General features: G+C 42.9%; 1 protein-coding gene across 2 annotated transcripts in view; it reads right to left on the reverse strand.

The window, feature by feature from the left end:
- ARG2 (arginase 2) overlaps window positions 1–14,948 on the reverse strand; it is a 1,243,303-nt gene extending 1,228,355 nt beyond the window's left edge. The window contains exon 1 of one of the 2 annotated variants that reach the window (XM_073610731.1): window positions 14,689–14,944. In XM_073610731.1, the coding sequence (XP_073466832.1) occupies window positions 14,689–14,805 (117 nt within the window). In that variant the 5' untranslated portion in view covers window positions 14,806–14,944. Of the gene's footprint in view, window positions 1–14,688 lie in introns of both variants that reach the window. The other variant, XM_073610732.1, reaches the window with a different exon arrangement.
- Between the last annotated feature and the right edge of the window lie 5,080 nt (window positions 14,949–20,028).

A 20,028-nucleotide genomic window follows, 5' to 3' on the forward strand; every position in this document is an offset into this window, starting at 1 on the left:
ATCTCCAAACCAAGTATGGCCTTTCTACAAATACGTTCTATGTATACCTCAGAATCAGATCTTTGCTTACAAAAACCCATTGGATTACACAAGACACCATCTTACACCCCCTGATACAATTCTCCCAATAAACAACTGAAAGGTATCTCACACATCTATGATCTCCTTTCACAATCATCTGATGACTCCATCCAGAAACAAATAACTTTCTGGTCAACGCACATTACCTCAGTCCCCTCACTGAACCAATGGTACAAAGCATTATCGCTGCCCTTGAGACTCTCTCACTGTATTACACACTGGGAGTCATTGCAAAAACTATTTCAACAATGGTATTATACTCCTACCAGACTTTCTAAGATCTACCCCAACACCTCTCACTTGTGCTGGAGAAACTGCGGTCTGCCAGGTACTCTACTCCACATTTGGTGGGAGTGCCCAACTCTACAAAATTTCAGGACACAAATGCGAACTCTCCTCCGCTCAATCACCCATATGTCAACTGACTTATCCTCAGTGGATGTTCTACTTGGCCTAGCAATTCCCGCGTGGCCTATTCAATTTCAAACCGTGGCCACACACATCCTTATTGCTGCAAGATTGGCGATAGCCAGAAAATGGAAATCTCCTCAACCTCCTTCCCTCCAAGATGTAATTACAACCTTAAATAACCAACTCAAAATGGAATACTTCTTCTCCAAGGCCAAGCTCTCCACCGCAAAGTTTTACAATACTTGGGAACCATGGCTCATGGACTCCAGAAGCATAAATCTGGACTGCCTGTCCTGACTCTAAACCCCCGAAGCACCTTCTATTTCCCTATCCGATATACTGTGGGTAATACACATTTATTAGCATTGTGCACCTAGTAACACATTTTGATAGCACAGATCTACATATGTGATTACCAACTGATACCAAGCATTACTCAAGTTACAACAAGAACTGAACATAAATACTGCATAGTTACTCTTCAGTTGACTTTCTTATATAACCATTATATATTTGGACGATTATTTACATACTCATATATATGTATTTTGGATATTACATATACGTTTGATCTTGAGCATCCACTTGTTATACTGAATGTATTCTGAGAATGTATTTTCTCATTTCCTTTGTTGTTTCTCTGTAAAATCTTAAATAAACAGTTAAAAAAAAAAAAAAAAACTCGTTTCTTCTTTCACAAGGCCCGGGTACCATCCATCTTAGGTGTATTTATTGGCCCGAGGCATGGATCCGGTTGTATAGCTCCTAGGCCCCTGCAGAGACCATCAAACAGAGCTTTCTTCTTAGCACATCTTTAACGTGACCAACCACCTTAGACACTGGCGAAAAAACTGAGGTACTCTTCATATGGGAGGGGTTATATAGGGGAGGAACTCGCCTTGTAATTAGGGTTTGCCAGTGTCCAATCACCTGATGGTGACTATCTAACCCACTAAGTAATTGATAGAGCTCTGTGTCCCACGATGTATGAACAATATATGTTTGCTTCTGTCCACATCACCTATGAAGCAGAGTCTTTAATGCAGAGTACAGTTTCATAGTTGGTCAGGTTGAAAAAAGACAAGTCCATCTAGTTTGAACATTAGAAAAAAATAAAACAAATAGAAAACCTCCATATACACAATCCTCTGCCCACAGTTGGTCCACTGGAATGCAAAAACCCCAATGAAGCATGCCCCAATTTACTCCAGCAGGGGAAAAAAAAAAAAAAATCAGACTTTTTCCTTCTGACTTCAATAAACGGGATCCGACTTTGATGTGACCACACCAGGCCCCTTGTCTAATATGAATCTTGAGGGGGGGGTACCCCATGCCAAAATTGTAAAAAAAAAAAAAAAAAAAAAAAAAAAAAACAGCGTGGGGTCGCCCCTAAAATCCATACCAGACCCATATCTGAGCATGCAGCGAAGAAAGCAGAGGAGGAGAACACAGCGGCTGAGGGAGAAGACTGGAGGAAAAACACATCATTAGAGGGAGAAGGAAAAAGACCGGAGGAAGAAGACACATTGGAGTTACGATGGGGGACATTCTTTACTTTCAATAAAGGACTTGTCAAAAACTGCCTCTTATTTTTATGTACACCAAAATTGAACCGATCTAAAAGATGTGCACCCAACAGAGATCAGAACACCGCGCCACAGATCCATACAATAATAATAATAATATTACCTACTATATATATATATATAATATAGAGGTAAAAAGTAGCGCTTAGGAATGATGAAAACACTCAAAAAGGAATCCCCTCAGTGAAAGAGTGCACAGGAATGCATAAAAATATTGCTAGTTCATTAATAGTCCATAAGCAACCTCACAATCAGACTTATGATAACGAGTTCCCAACTGTCACCACACCATGTGAACATACGTGGTCCCACTTCCCAGTCAGATGTACACTCACCAGCTAATATTGTCCACAATCTCGTGTTTTGGCAAAAAGAGCAGTCAGCAAATCAAATTACAGCGATATCCCCATAGATGATAATCCAAAGATAATCGTGATATGTAGAGAGAATAAACTCCAAATAGTGTGATACCATTTTAAAAGTTTATTAATCAAACATTTTACATCACCAGCCCAATGGTCATGCACTTACCAGAAGGTGGTGAAATAATTGCATTGGTATCATGTAGGATGCCAGAGATACCAAACAATAGCGGAGAGCATATAAAGTTTCAAATTCCGCTCGTTTTTCCTTAGCCAAAACACTTGGAACGTCAATTCCGGTGGTATGTGACCGTCACTTCCAGTGGTATGTGACCGTCACTTCCAGTTGCCGTACAGCCACGCTGACGTGTTTCGTCATACCGATTTCGTCCTGGGATTGGCTGTACGGCACGGCAACCTCATTTAAATACACCCACTTATGCAAATGACAGAGTCTGGTGTCCCCGTGGAAATGATATGTCTAGCATCCTCAATGTATACACTCTTATACACTACAAAAATAACACTAAATTTACATTAAAAGCATTGACCCACATTAATCAAGTTATAAAAACATTCCAACAACATTTCATAAACTATAAATTAATATACTTTCATAAATTAAAATTAGAATAGTACATATATTAATCAAAATAGCATACAACCAATTATAGTAATACACTTGACATTAATCAATATAAATTAATTAACTACTTCAAGACAAGGCACTTACGCCTTCCTGCACCAAGCCAATTTTCAACTTTCAGCGCTGTTTAAATGACAATTGCGCGGTCATGCTACACTGTAATAGAATTTTTATTATTTTCCACACAAATAGAGCTTTCTTTAGGTGGCATTTGATCACCTCTGCGTTTTTTATTTTTTGCTAAACAAATAAAAAAACCTAAAATTTTGAAAAAAAAAAAAAAAACGCTTTTCTTTTGTTACAAAATTTTCGAAATAAGTACATTTTCTCCTGACGGGTACTGATAAGGTGGCACAATGAGGTGGCACTGGTAGGCGGCGCTGATGGGTGCCACTAATGGGCGTTGATAAACAATCAGCACAGACCCCCCTGTCAGGAGAGCAGCCCATCGGCTCTCCTCTACTCGCATCTGTCAGACGCGAGTGAGGAAAAGCTGATCAACGGCTCTAATTGGACACGGCTGATCACGTGGTAAAGAGCCTCCGTCAGAGGATCTTTACCGAGATCGGTGAGTCAGACTGAAATGCTGCACCACCGGATCGCCGCGATGCACTCCCCCACGGGAGAGCGGTCGTTCTGGAGGGCCGTCATGTGACGTCCACCCAGAAAGAGAGCCGCACTGCCCAGCCGTCATTTGACGGCCGGTGGGTGGGAAGTGGTTAAAGTACAAAATGATTTAAAATATATATATATATATATATATATATATATAATAAAATTAAATATTATATATTATACACCCACTACTCTACTCTGATTAAAAGTTGTTTATAAAACAGTTTCGATCTAGCTCTATGTTCAAGCCAAACGGTGTGAGACATTTCACAAGGAATATCCATTTTGTCTCCCTCTGGGACAAATCCCCCACTCTGTTGGAGCCCCTCCATAGTCTATCCCACAAAATTGCAGTAAAGATGGATCCCTATCATGCTTCTCTAAAATGCGGAGACACACTATGTTTTCTAAAACTGTTCCTAATACTGGCGAGATGTTCAGCAATATGAATCCTAAGCATTCTTTTTGTACTTCCTATATAAAAAACAGGCCACACGGACACCATAACAGGTATACCACATGCGTTGTATTACACGTGATAAACTCATCTATTGCGAATGACTTGCCTTCCTGATTGGTGAAATGTGTGCGTCCCCTGTTATTTCCACTGTCCTGCAGGCAATACATTTTCTACAAGAGAAAAAGCCTTCATCTATGTATTTTTTGTTGTCCAGGGGCATCCAAAACCTTTTTAACTACTCGATCACCAAAATTAGGTGCTTTCCTATATATGAACTTAGGTCGATCTGGCAATACAGGGCCCAAATGTCTGTCCGTACATAGGATATGCCAGTGTTTTTTAAAAATCTCCTCAACATCCCTATATATTGGCAATGGAAATCTGAAATAAAACCCCATTGTTGAGGGTTATTATCAGTCTTAAAGACAGTCTTCGTCCCCCAAACAATCAAGGAAGGGGGAGGGGAGGACCACCTCAGAATTCATACAGAGAAGATCAATCATTCCAAAAAGACAGAGAGGATGTAGGGCAGGGAGACGTAAACAACGCAAAAAAGAGAAGGAGGGATACCTAAATAAGGGGATATACAACTTGAGTAATGTAGTATTAAATCATAAGGAATTAAACATACTCAATCTGGTACTTAAATGTGCCCCAAGGAAACCTCTTAATAAATTTAGGGCCTATATAGATACACATAAGTATGTGCGCAATTTGAATATGAAAAAATATTTTCTTAGCCACCATACTTTTCCTAACGGTAGATCAGTTGTTGTGCCTGACCGTATTAATAGTGGATTATGTAATAGATCCATTTTCAACACTCAGAATTGTAACCATCATATAGACGTATATAAGAACCTCATGTTCAAAGATATGAATGGCATTAAATCACTGGAAGGTAGAAATAATGTTGTTTTACGCCCAGATGACAAGGGGGATGGTGTAGTAATATTGGAGAAAACATTCTATCATAATCAGCTTATGGAAATGATGAATGATAGGGACACATACAAAAGACTTCATAGTGACCCTACAGAATTATATGGGAAACTAGCTGAATTAGTGGATTTAGGTTTTAAAATAAACGCATTAAATACAAAAAAAAGAGAAAAGATATTTGGTTCCTAGTGCATGTAGAATTCCGGAGATTTACACATTACCGAAAATCCATAAAAATGCAACAGTACCTCCGGCAAGACCTAATGTAAATGGTATAGGCTCGGTTACTGCTAGGTTGGGTGAATATCTTGATAAATTCCTTCAGCCAAGTGTTCAGGTCACTAAAGCCTATCTCAAGGACACTAAGGATCTTCTAAAGTCCCTTGAAGAAATTCAATTGAATTTTGAGGAGCCTGTGTTTCTGGTTACTGCGGATGTAGCATTGTGTTATACTATCATACAACATGAAGATACATTGTTAGCCCTAAACTGGGCATTAAGTAAGCGAGATGACATTCCGCTGTAATGTCCTTATCCCTCCACTGGAGGCTCCGACATCTCTCCTGTAATGTCTTTATCCCTCCACATTTCTCCTGCAATATTCTTATCTTTCCACTGGGAGCTCTGATATCTCCACAAACTCTGTCGCAGATTGATGACATCACAACGACATCACCCGGCTCCTCCTCTTGTCCCTACTTAAACAGCCGACGCCATTTGCTTCATGTTTGTGCTAAGAACCTGATGCCAGGTAAAGATCTCCAACAGAAGACTGCCGTCATCTCTCTATATTGGGACGGTCAGAGCCCCGACTATCATCTCTCTTTTGGGCAGGACAGAGCCCCAACTACCATCTCTCTTTTGGGCCGGTCAGAGCCCCGACTATCATCTCACTTTTGGGCCAGATAGAGCCCAGTCTTCCACCTCACCTTTTTGGCCGGACAGAGCCCCTCCAACTTCCACTTGTTGGGCTGGACAGAGCCCCTTCCTCTCTAGTAGTCAGAGACTCTCCTCTGCCGTACCCACAGTCTACTTACTTTGCCCGAAGAAAACCTTACCTGTTCCTTTCCACATAAGAGATCAGTACATCTCTCAAGAAGCCACTGGGTGACCCCACCCCCAGGAATCCACTTACTGCAAGTATCTTTACGTTTCCTATAAACTTTATTCCTGTGTAGCGCTACTAAGCTTAAGTTGCCTCTGAAGCTCCCCATCGTGGCTGTGTATTACCACTCTAAATAAAACCAATTGTATTTCTTATCTGAGTCTTCCTACCTGATAGCTGTTAAGGTTAAAGTTAACTGTTAAGAATATAGTATTCATAGACTTCCGAATCCACACAATCCAACATAGTTCATGGCCTGAAGCATTACATCCGTATAACTAGAAATGCTTTTTAGGTAAAGCTTTGGACGACTGTATTTCACACAACTATTTTTGGTATCAGGGTGTCACTTTTCACTTACATGTAGGTATATAGATGATCTAATATTCATCTGGGTAGGTCCTAAGGATACCGTTGAGGAATTTATTTTCTAAATCAGAATAATAGTAACATTAAATTGGATTTTCATTAGTGACACCACTATTCATTTCTTAGATGTCACTATTGAACGGTCAGGACCCAGGTTGGACACAAAAGTCTATTTTAAGCCTACAGACCGAAATAGTTACTTGTCTGTGAACAGTGGCCATCATCCGATATGGATCAGAAATATCCCTAAGGGACAAATAATGATAGTCAAATGGAATTGCAGCAAATATGCAAAATATGAAATAGGAGCGATCCCTAGGAACCAATGCCTTGCAGACAAGGTCGTTAAGACTGATAATAACCCTCAACAATGGGGTTTTATTTCAGATTTCCTTTGCCAATATAGGGATGTTAAGGAGAAAAACACTGGCATATCTTATGTATGGACAGACATTTGGGCCCTGTATTGCCGGATCGACCAAAGTTCATATATAGGAAAGCACCTAATTTTGGTGATCGAGTAGTTAAAAAGGTTTTGGATGCCCCTGGACAGCAAAAAATACATATAGATAAAAAAGGCTTTTTCTCTTGTAGAAAATGTACTGCCTGCAGGACAGTGGAAGTAACAGGGGATGCACACATTTCACCAATCGGGAAGGCAAGTCATTCGCAATAGATGAGTTTATCACGTGTAATACAACGCATGTGGTATACCTGTTATGGTGTCCGTGTGGCCTATTTTATATACAAAAGAATGCTTAGGATTCATATTGCTGAACATCTCACCAATATTAGGAATGGTTTTAGAAAACCTAGTGTGTCTCTGCATTTTAGAGAAAAGCAAGCTGCAATTTTGTGGGATAGAATGTTTTTTTTTTATCATGGAGGGGCTCCAACAGAGTGAGGGATTTGTCCCAGAGGGAGACGAAATGGATATTCCTCAAGAAATGTCTCACACCTTGAACATAGAGCTAGATCTTAACTGTTTTATAAACAACTTTTAATCTGAGTAGAGTAGTGGATGTATAAATATATAATATTTCATTTTATTATATATTTTTTTTAAAATAAATTTTATACTTAATTTATATTGATTGATGTCATCAAGTGTATTACTATAATTGGTTGTATGCTATTTTGATTAATATATGTGTCAGGCCACCTGAGGCCTGGTGACAGATGCACACCGTTGGGATCAGGAGTGCACTGCAAGGTAGTGGACCCTACGGCTGACTGCTGCGGATGAGAGTCAGGGTGGTAAAGGAAGGCAGGGCCACTGGAACACCAACACGGATCTCACCGGGGGTTACAGCGTAAGATTCCCTAGGGCGCGGAGTCTAAGAGCCAGCAGGTGTTCACCAGAGCCTCTAGTGGTGAGGATGGACTGGCTGCAACTGGATCCAGGTCGCCGCCTCCAGGGTCCCCCAGCTCACGCCCACAGTAGGCAATAGGAGGATAGGGATAGTAAGGGAATAAGCCAAAGTAAGGGCCACTAGCAGACAAGGACAGAGTACACGCCAAAGGTTCAGGGTCACAGGCAAACAGGGATAGTCGGGGACAAGCCAGAAGGTCAGGGTCACAAGCAGACAGGAATAGTCGAGAACACGCCAAGGTCGGTAACAGAGACAAACAGAGCACACGGCAAGCAGGAGACAGGAAGCCAAACACACAATGGAGAGAGAGGCTGGCCTCTTAGTCTGAACATATGAGGTGAGGTAAGCTGACAAAGAAAGATAACTGCATAACCATGACAGTACCCCCCCTCTTACGAGGCCTCCCCCTCCCCCGCCTGAGCCCAGGCTTAAAGGGAAACTCCAGATGAAACCTCCTCAACAGATGAGGCGCAAAGATCTCAGATGCAGTGATCCAAGACCTCTCCTCAGGACCAAACCCTTTCCAATGTACGAGTTACTGAAGAATGCCTCTAAGGCGCCGGGAATCCAGAACTTGACTAACCTTGTACTTTAGATTATCCTCAGGTAGGGAGAGGATGAGAGGACTTATTGAGGACTAAAGGCTTCTTAGGAATGGGTAAGGGCATGAGAAGACCATCAGGAGTCTGAGCAGAGTCCCCCAGATCCTCAAAGAGGAGCTGGACATCCAGCACAGGATCATTAGACTGGGCAGAGGTCAGTGAATCCCTGAGACCAGGTTGGTTAGAAGTGATGTGTCACAGGAGTCATGCTGAATAGCTGAAACACAAGCAGAATGCAGAGAGTCCTGAGAAAAGGGTTGAAAACCCCACCTGGCCGAATGGGGCAGTCTATCAAAAGGATGGATGGAGCCTCTTAGACAGGTTTGAATGGACATCGTAGTAGTAGGGTGAGACCAGGTTACAGGAGGTCCTGAATAAGAAAAAGCAGGAAGCTCACTGGGCATGGGCTGGACTGGCATAACTGGTGCAGAGGCCGACTGAATAGTATCACCAGGTGTAGCAACTATCTCAATTGCATCACAGGGCGTAGCGACTGTGGAACTTGCGGACAAGTTAGCCTGGCTGTGCGTCCAAGGGACTTTAGGGACATGATCAGCTCAGGTTCATAGGTGGGCTCCTCAGCCAGAGTGCCACATGATCTAGAGAGTGCATCAGTCCGACTATTGCAAGACACATCCCAGAAAGCGCTATATACAGCGGGAAGAGCAGAAGATACTGGGATGGTGGCAACAGGAAGTTTCTCTTTTGGGGTAACCCTGAGCAGGCAGGAAGAGGAACAGGAGGAACCCCAAGCCAGGATCTGACCAGCAGTCCAGTCAATGTGTAGAGAATGGAACCGTAACCAAGGAAGACCTAATATGATAGGAGATGAAGCTTTAGGTAAGACAAGGAAGGATATCCACTCCTGGTGGAGTGTCCCTACCGACATCTTAACAGGGAGGGTCTGGAAACAGATAAGGCCCCCTGGGTGAACAGTGCCATCAATCGCCAAGAGCACCAATGGCGTTGAAAGGTGCAAAAGGTTAAGTCTCATGGAAGATGCAGTTTTCCAATCCATGAAATTGCCGGTGGCTCCGGAATCCAGATGTGCCGAGACCGAACAAGAGGAAGCGCCAACATGAAGGAACACAGAAAGGAGAAGACGAGAAGGTGAAGGTGATATTTCAGGGTCTAATACTCCACCTTCCAAATGTATTAGCCCCGAGCGTTCTTCCAGACGAAGAGAACAAGTGTCACGAAAATGACCTTTGGCCCCACAATAGAGCCACATGCCCAGAGTTCTGCGCCTAGCGCGTTCTTCGAGAGATAACTTGGTCCAGCCCAGCTGCATAGGTTCCTCAGCAGGCAGGGGGTACTTCTCGGATCGAAGAGAAGGGACTAGGAGCTCAGGCTGCCTAAAGAACGGGGAGTGCTGGCGTCTTTTTTCCAGGGCCTTCTCCTGAAAGCGAATATCGATCTGGTTACACAAGGTGATGACACCGTCCAGATCAGCAGGAAGGGATCTTCCTGCTAATTCATCCTTCACGCTATCAGAGAGGCCATGTAAAAAGGTTGCAACTAGGGCCTCATTATTCCAGCTCAATTCAGCTGTGAGGATACGGAACTGAAGAGCATACTGTCCCACAGAAGTGGACTCTTGACTGAGACGTAAAAGAGCGCTAGCCGCTGAGAAGACACGACCCGGTTCCTTGAAGATATTCCGAAAAAAGTTTCAAGAAATCAGACAGGCAAGAAACCACTGGATCATTCAGTTCCCACAGAGGGGCAGCCCAAGCTAGCGCCTCGCCTAAGAGTCTAAGAGCCAGCAGGTATTCATCAGAGCCTCTAGTGGTGAGGATGGACTGGCTGCAACTTTATCCAGGTCGTGGCCCCCAGGGTCCCCCAGCTCACGCCCACAGTAGGCAATAGGAGGATAGGGATAGTAAGGGAATAAGCCAAAGTCGGGCCACTAGCAGACAAGGACAACAGAGTACACGCCAAAGGTTCAGGGTCACAGGCAAACAGGTATAGTTGGGGACATGCCAGAAGGTCAGGGTCACAAACAGACAGGAATAGTCGAGAACACGCCAAGGTCGGTAACAGAGACAAACATAGAGCACACGGCAAGCAGGAAACAGGAAGCCAAACACACAATGGATACACAATGGTTGATCAGCACCGCTGGCTTGCAGTGCACAGGTTAATATAGGGTTCCCTGATAGGGTCTGGGGTGGAGCCATGCTTAGATGAGAGGTTATAAAAACAGCCAAGTGAGAGAGGCTGGCTTCTTAGTCTGAACACATGAAATAAGGTAAGCTGACAGAGAAAGATTACTGCATAACCATGACAATATGTACTATTCTAATTTTAATTTTAATTTATGAAAGTATATTTATAGTTTATATTAATTTATAGTTTATGAAATGTTGTTAGAATGTTTTTATAACTTGATTTATGTGTTTAATGCTTTTAACGTAAATTTAGTGTTATTTTTGTAGTGTATAAGAGTGTATACGTTGTGGATGCTAGACATATCATCTCCACGGGGACACCAGGCTGGGCGGGAGTCACTTCTCTGTCATTTGCATAAGTGGGTGTATTTAAATAAGGTTGCCGTGCCATACAGCCAATCCCAGGACGAAACACATCCGGACGTGGATGTACAGCAAGCGGAAGAGACGATCACATACCACCGGAAGTGACGTTCCGAGTGTTTGGATGAGGAAAAACAAGCAGAATTTGAAACTTTATATGCTCGCCGATTTTGTTTGATATCTCTGGCATCCTACATGATACCAATGCGATTATTTCACCTGCATATAAATTATTGCGGCGCTGAAAAGTTCAAAAATGAAATTGAAGAGTGGGAGGAATCCAATCACCAAATATATTGTGCAGATGTAGAAAGAGTCACTCGTCACCACGTGGTAATGTAGTCTGCTTACCAGAAGGTATTAAGGATTAGGCATAGATGATAAATACTTAAAAGCATCCAGCAAATCCAGCCCACTGGAACCCCTCGTCAGACCACAACGTCTGTGGGATTTCCTTCACATATAAACTTCTCCCAATGGTCACTTCAGAATTAGGCATTCAGGCATGTAGTCATCATATATCCGAGAAAAGAAAATGAAGGACCCATAGTGAAGCCCGTAATGATAGATAAAAAACTTTTATTGTAGTAACTTACAGTTGAAGTTTAAAACAGCATGCATCAAGGATAGGCACAAACGGCTGCAGCAATCAGCGTACGGATGTCAGCCTGCCATATTTCACTACCTTCTGGTAAGTGCACAAACATTAGGCCAGTGATGTAAGAAATGTTTGTTTAATAAACTTTTTAAATGGTATCACACAATTTGGAGTTTATTCTCTCCGCATATCACGATTATCTTTGGATCATCATCTATGGGGATATCGCTGTAATTTGATTTGCTGACTGCTCTTTTTACCAAAACACGAGAGTGTGCAACAATATTAGCTGGTGAGTGTACATCTGACTGGGAAGTGGGACCACGTGTGTTCACACGGTGTGGTGACAGTTGGAAACTCGTTATAAGTCTGAATGTGAAGTTGCTTATAGACTATTAATGGACTAGCAATATTTTTATGCATTCTTGTTTTTATTTACACTACACTGCTTTTTTTTTTTAGGGGTGAAAGGGTAGGGGTACCCCATAATCATTAACATAGGGGAGGTGGGATCCAGGGGCCCCTTTGTTAAAGGGGGCTTTCAGATTCCGATAAGCCCCCTGCCCACAGACCCTGCAACCAATGCCCACAGTTGTCAGGAAGAGGCCCTTGTCCCCATCAACATTGGGACAAGCTGCTTTGGGGTGGGGGGGGCACAGAGCCCCAACCGCCCCAAAGCACCCACCACCCATGTTGAGGGCATGTGGCCTGGTATGGTCCCGGCGCTTGCTCGTCCTCCCCCACCCCCCTTTTCTGACCTGCTGGGCTGCATACTCGGATAAGGGTCTGATATGGATTTTGGGAGGGACCCCACGCTGTTTTCTAAATTTTTTGTCCTTTGGTCTGGTATGGACATGGAGGGGAGGCACGGCCTTTTTTTTTTTTTTTTAATTTTGGCGTGGGGTTCCCTCTCAAGATTCTCAGAACACAAGTCGCATGCCAAAAGTCGGATCAGTTAAGATGATGATCCCGACTTCCATTCAAATCAATGGGCTAAAATCATGCCCAAGTATGACCAAAGTAGCGCAGGAAGCATTTCCAAAGTCGAACTGACACAAGTCAGACCAGTTAAGACGGCTCTCATAGGGAACCATTGATTTTGACATGTCAGGCAACTTGTGCTCTGGAAGTCGGAGCGTATGTCAGACCAGTGTGAAATGGCCCTAACAGAGATCAGCTTCTGTGCATTTTGTGGTCAGTGAAAGAAAGGCGACTAGCAGGATCAGCCAGGTACTGTACTTCAGATGGAAGAAGTACATGAAAATGATAGCAACAATGATTTATAAAATACACGTATGTGAACACACACATAGAAAAAAAATATTTAGGGTAACATACACTTTAGTCCTAGTCTTATGAATTATATTACAGGGTTTTAGAGCTGGTTCACACCATATGCAGTCCAAAGGTTTATTTTCCTGCATCAAAAATGCATGGATAGTAAGTTATATGGTTTCCAATGGCCTGTGCGGTCAGTTCCAGAAAAAAAAAAAGTAGAAGATGCTGCATTTTTTTCTGCGCTAAACTGTACTGGAACGTGGTAAAAACACATAATAAAAACGCCCGGAACGCACCTAAACATACCAAAAATGCACCGGAATGCATGTGCTCTGTCGCCTTTTTGGTGCATTCCGGTGCATTTTGATCCCTCGTTTTTCTTTACCTTAACTAAGGATATGTGTCCTTAGTTAAGGTAAAGAAAAACCGAGGAGGAAAAATGCACCAGAATGCATCAAAAAGGTGCCAGGGCCCATACAAAAGAACGTGCATGCAGAAACGCATCCAGACTGCGTTTCTATGGTGTGGTAAAAAAAAAAGGTATTAGGCTGGGTTCACACTATTGCGAATTGGATGCAGTTTTCTCCGCATCCAATTCGCATAGCAGGAGATTGTGACCGGCTCTACATGGAGATGGTTCACAGATTGTTCCGGCTCTTCCTTTGGATTTTCTCAATTTTGCTATTATGGATGTTTGAAGGACATCCTGAGCCTCAGAGCACCTGGATTTTGGGAGTGCCGGATTTACCAGCCACTTGTTATCCGGATATCGTAGTTTAGAACGGTGTTACTCTGTGCTGTAACACTAACTACCAAGACCTGAGGTATGCCTTGGTCAAGCTGGTCAGTACGCCTAAGAGGGCATACCCTGAATAAAAATATATATAATGTGTGAGATGTGAATGAAATAATGATGTGTGGGGGAAATGGGAGGGTGGGAACCAGGAATACGAGCCGACGAGGAACCTGACAGAGGAGGAAGGATTATACCCCTCCAGACTCCTCCTACAAATCCAGTGGCAGCCCATTGGCCAAATCGTCAGGTGATCCTATTGGACACCTAGGAGAAGGAGGAGAGAGGACATGCACAGCAGAAGCCGTTCCCAGCCCACCGCTGCGCTGAGGAAACTGGAGCTGCTGCTCCCAGCCCACCACAGCCACCCTGAGGACACTGCTCCCAGCCCACTGCCATCCTGAGGACCCCGGAGCCACTGCTGCCAGCCACCCGCTGCGCTGAGGACACTGGAGCCGCTGCCCACAATCCACCACCTAGATAGGGTAAGGGCTGGGCTGTAAGGGCAGACGGGGGGGTGGTTTTCCACGCCCCTCAAAGAAAAACCCACTGTGTGTGTGTGTGTAAGTGTGTGTATATATATATATATATATATATATATATACACACACACACACACACACACACACACACACACACACACACACACACCAACCTTTATTTTATACTATGTAGCAAAATATAATGGTGACTGTAATATAGTACTAGTTCTAGAAAATTTACATTAGGTTTGTATTTAAGAATTTATAAATTGCCACATAATTACTGCCAGTATAATAACTACAAGCGATTCAAAGGCAATGCTTAGAATTTCATATAGAATGCCTTTACACGAAATGTAATATAGCCATGACTCTCACTGCTATGCAATATACAATACAAAACTTATTTAAAAATCAGTCTAATTGAAAGCTTTTGTTTCCACTTCCCTACCTGGCCCTTGTAGAACGGAGCCCCAATAACAGCCACAGAGCGAGTGCATTTCTTCCGCAGAAAAATCGGGCCAACACTATTTTTTACCAACAACGTAAAACATGACCCAAAAGACATTTTCTAGGCAACAGATTACTACTGTCAGTGTCCAACGATGGTGTAGTGCTAGATTTCTTTGTTATCTGCTTAACCGTGTTTGATCTGTTCCCAGCAGCATCCCGTATCCAGCTAAATGACATGCTAGACCTTCCCACAACAACGTCAGGACAGAAGCTCCCAGATTACCAATCAGGAAACCACGATTCAGAGGTGTGTCAGGCACTGCCTGCTCACTCCCTCGAAGCATACTTTTGGCTTAACATGCAGATGCTGAGGGTTCGATATGCTGTTTGTAGGGATATTTTTAGAATATTTTTCTAAAAATTGCAGCATGTTTTGTTTATTCCTTCTACTGCCAGCTCTTCGTTGACATTTTGTACCTCTGGTGACCAGGCTATTTTTTGTTGTTTTCGGGTGACACAATTTAAAAGTAGGATGAAATAAAAAAATTACAATAGATTTTATTTATACCATGCATATTTACGTTTTCTCACGTTCAAATTGTTTAAAAGTCATGTTTACATTGCAATTTACCAATTCTTAGAGGTGGCAGTCTTAGTTTTCTTTTTTTGGCTCTCTTTCCTTTTAATTTCACCAGGTGATCCGGCCAGCATGTTTGCTCTTTTTCAACAGAACAAGCTATCCCACAGATGTATCACTTAGAGGGTTGAGACAAACCATTTATCACTGACAAGGGTGCTAACAATGATCAAATGTGAAAACGGTTAAATCTCCTGCGCTTAGTTGTGGTGCTGAGGACATATGCCACTTTTCTGCTTGCCCAACTGGTAGGTGCCAGAGGTCTTGCTGCCCTCACAGGACTGTGGGCGTCTTTGTACTAGAAACAACAAAAGAAAGGGTGCAGCGACCTAGTGCATTACCAACATAATAAAATAGTGTAAAAAATCTGCACTAGGTAAGTAAAACTCAAAAAGCAGCTTGCTAAAAATTGTGATTCCAATTCTCGTAATATGTGTCAAAGCAGCGCTATAGATCAAACAAATATGTGTAAATAATTGCAATATGAAAACGGCAAATAAAGTGCAATATGGAACAGCAAATATTTATACATGCATGTTCCAATAAGAAACAGTAGATAAAGTGCCAGGAGTGCAATATGGAACAGCATTCAATAAATTGCAGATATACATCCAACACTTAACCGTGCATAAAAACAACAAATGTGCAAACAAACACGGTGCATATATAAATGTCCTTGTGTCATTATATAGTGAGAACAAAGATCATTAGCATGTGTTCTTCCATTCAGGTGTAAAGATATCCACCACCAGCTAGGAATAATCATCACGCCTCTTACCAGAAAAGATGGTTCCAAAGATTATAATGGCTAAAATCGCATAAGGTGTTAACACAGGCTGGGCGGTCAGCAAGGAAAACGATGGTCATCACTCCAGTCAATCCCAATGGCATGCCAGGAAAGAAATACAAAGAAAAAAGAAAATACAAACAGGGTTCACTGACAAGCTTCAGAGCAGGGTGGATCAGCAGGCCGATAGTATAGAGCAAGGAGCACTAGATGGTGCTTGATGGCTAATGCAGACGGACGCCAAGAGTAGTCAAACTCCTACGTGCTACATGTCTTTGTTCTCACTATGGACTTCACAATTTCCTTTATATTATTAGACCTAAGGACATTTATATATGCATCTTGTTTGCACATATTTTTGTTATTTTTATGCACGGCTTATTGGAACATGCATATTTATATATTTGCTGTTCCATATTGCACTTTTTTGCTGTTTATATTGCAATTACCAACATAATTTTATTTTGAAACATGAAAGTTATTCCTTTTACGTTTCAACCTGAAGAGGGTTCGACCCTCGAAATGTGTAAGCCTTTGGACACTACGAGGGCTTCTCACACCTCTGGCTAAGTGCTGTGGACCCAGAGGCATTCCTTTACATGCCTCCCATGTTGGTAATGCACTAGGTTGGTGCACCTTTTTGTTGTTTTTATTACTAACAATGATCACCTTTTTATTTATGTAAAACCTTGATTCCAAAGCTGTTGCTGTAACTGCGTAAAATGTGTTGGAGTTTGGTTTCAATTTGTTTAGTGTATCTGAATCTGCAGTAAGTCTAACACTCCCCTCCGCACCCCTCAGATTGTCAGCGCTGCTCTCTAAAAGGTGTCTGTTGCTCCTTCATCAGAGCCAGGATCTCAAAACAATGGCCCTCCAGCTCTTGCGGAACTACATGTCCCATGAGGCATTGTAAAACTGACATTCAAACTAGGTTCACACCGACAGCTGGATTGAAATCGTGCGAGTCAGTCGTTCCCGCATGTCAGTCCGACTTCAGTGACGATTTCAGAGACATCTGTGCAGGTTCCTGCACAGATGTTTATACAAATTGCACCCTGATTCGGATGGTGTCATTGCCAAAGCAAAAAATGGTCAAGCCAACACATTTCAGAGGAAAAGACTCCCCCTTCCTCAGGGCTAGGGGTGAAGAAAAAAGGGGGGGGGGGGGGCATGGGTGGAGGGTAAGCTGGATGGGACCTATGACATAATGGGCTTGGGTGGGGAGTGGAGGGGTGAGAGTGGTGGCAACCTGTTAAAATGGAGAGGTGGAAAGGGAATTGACTGGCAGCACTGTCGGAGCGTAGTGGGTTTGGATGGCCTGGGGGTAATGAACAGGAGGAGTGCGAAGTGATAAAGCCTGTGAGAAAGCATGGGCTTGTACCGGAGGGGGTGGCTGTGGAGTCTACGGGGGAAGAGAGAGGATGGACTGTAATGCACAGGGGTTAACCACTTGCCGACCAGTCGCCGTCATTATACTGTGGCAGGCCGACTCGTTCCCATGAATCGCCATAGCTGTACGTCGGCCCTTTAAAACAGCTATAGCAGGCAAGCACGATGGAAGCTGATGCGTGTGGGTGATGCGATCACCCCATAGAGAGGCAGAACGGGGGATCTGTCAATGTAAGCAAACAGATCCCCATTCTTTCAGGGGAGTAGAGAGTGATAGTCTGTTCCTGGTGATCTCTCTCTCTCTCTCTCTCTCTCTCTCTCTCTCTCTCTCTCTCTCTCTCTCTCTCTCTCTCTCTCTCTCTCTCTCTCTCTCTCTCTCCTCTCTCTCTCTCTCTCTCTCTCTCTCTCTCTCTCTCTCTCTCTCTCTCTCTCTCTCTCTCTCTCTCTCTCTCTCTCTCTCTCTCTCTCTCTCTCTCTCTCTCTCTCTCTCTCTCTCTCTCTCTCTCTCTCCTCCAGTCAGTACACTGCCCCCACAGTTAGAACCACCTCCCAGGGGGTGTGTCGTCCTGCTGACGCTCTGGCGGGCTCCCTCTCTCTCTCACAGAGCTGGACGGGGCTGATCGAGAGGATATGGGAGAGCCACCACGCCGGGAGAACTGTGCGGCGAGTAGTGTACTGGGAGCCTAATGGTCCCAGAACGGAGGAGAACAGACGAGGTGACGGTCTCGCCCACCCGCCCGTGTAAAACAGTGTCAAACACGCAATGGGGCCACTCCTGGGCTCACTCAGGATATAATGATGTATATTCAATTCCTCTCAGGTAAAGCCAAAACATCATTCATAAAAGAGAAAAAGAAAATTCCATGGTGTAATATAGTAAGGGATTTATTAAAAGTAAAAGAAGTCCCTCCAGGAGGGTACTCACAATACACGGTGCTACAGTGCACCAAACTATCCAAGTGTAATTCGTAAGCAACGGCTCGTATGGCGTGCGGTGTGGTGTATAGTGACCTCCTTCCCTGCTGACAGCTCCGTCCTACCCCTCCCCAACGCGTATTCGGCACCAGGGATCACGTGCCTTCCTCTGGGGATATCATTGGACGGACGCTCAGTGTGAGTTTTATATGCTGACGGCGGCCATCAGCCCTAGTGTGGAAATACAGCTGAAATGGGCGGCCGGTGGCCATTTTGCCTAAGACCACCGTCTATAATATAATAGGCTCCAGCTGTGTGTGGTAATTGGAATGAAGAGCCATGTTTCACATCACCCATCATCCAATAGAGCTATATCGGCGGCCATTTTGCCTAGGTCCGCAGACAGCTCTATTGATGGGCTACATTGATGAGCAGCTAATTAGATGTATCAGCAACTGACAGCGCTAAAAAACTGGATCCATTACAAAATAACCGACCTTAATTACCATAATAGACAGTAATGGTATATGGAAGTGATCCAATATAGTTATATTGTATTTGATAATCAAGGAAAGAGCTGTGCATCCAGGAGTCACCGCACCGCACCTCATATAATATAAAAGAGCCTGACCATATTAATATAAATCTGAATTGCCCTTAAAGAACACATGCAAAATATATTAAAACATAAATTCCATAAAATAAAATAAAAATAAATATAAAAGTGAGAAATCTACTCAGATAACCTATACTTCTCCTCCATGGAGTATATTAAAACCTCCCTTTCTAAGGAGATCTGAATCTCAGGCCCCTATTGTAGAGTAAAATAAACTTTAATAAAATATGTTAAAATCAATTCGCACCCCTAAACCCCATACCATATCAGTAAATTATTATAGTATATAATATAAATAATATTAAAACTATTAAAAATGTTATAATGATATTATAAAAACAACCATATCAATAATAAGAACCTATATTAAAAATAGCATTGATACCAACATTAACGGGTGTTTATAGGGAATCCAACCCACAAATGTAAGATTGACCTAAAAACCAACCTAGATATTACAATATATCAGAAAAAACCTACAGAAAAATTTATTTTAAGTATAGAAATATATATTTATATTAAGTTCGTTGCTACCCTAGCTTCCTCATGTGAAGTCATCATATTTAAAGCCCCATGATCGAACAGACCAACTGTCAAATCGACCATAGTCTTCAGTGGATCTATATCTGGAGTGGGAAACTCGATACCATTGAATGATTAAGAACTAGTAATTACTGAGGAAACATGTTAAATCAAAGTCCCTATTAAGCCCCCCCAGGGACAGAGAACCCAACTGGTGTATCCACCAAGATTCTCGTTTACTGATTTCTCTCGTAAAATTGGAACCTCTCCAGTGGCGTTTGGGAGCCTCTATCCCCCAGAATTTCATCCCAACCGTACTTTTATTGTGCATTTTCTCAAAATGGATGTATAAATGGTGCTTGTCTGACCTTTTGCGAATATTTCGTACGTGCTCCTCTAATCTGTCTTACAAGGCTCTGGTGGTGCGATCCACATAGATAAGATTGCATGGGCACTTTAACGCATATACGGC

Source organism: Aquarana catesbeiana, linkage group LG13 (genome assembly GCF_042186555.1).
Source record: "Aquarana catesbeiana isolate 2022-GZ linkage group LG13, ASM4218655v1, whole genome shotgun sequence".
NCBI lineage: Eukaryota > Metazoa > Chordata > Amphibia > Anura > Ranidae > Aquarana > Aquarana catesbeiana.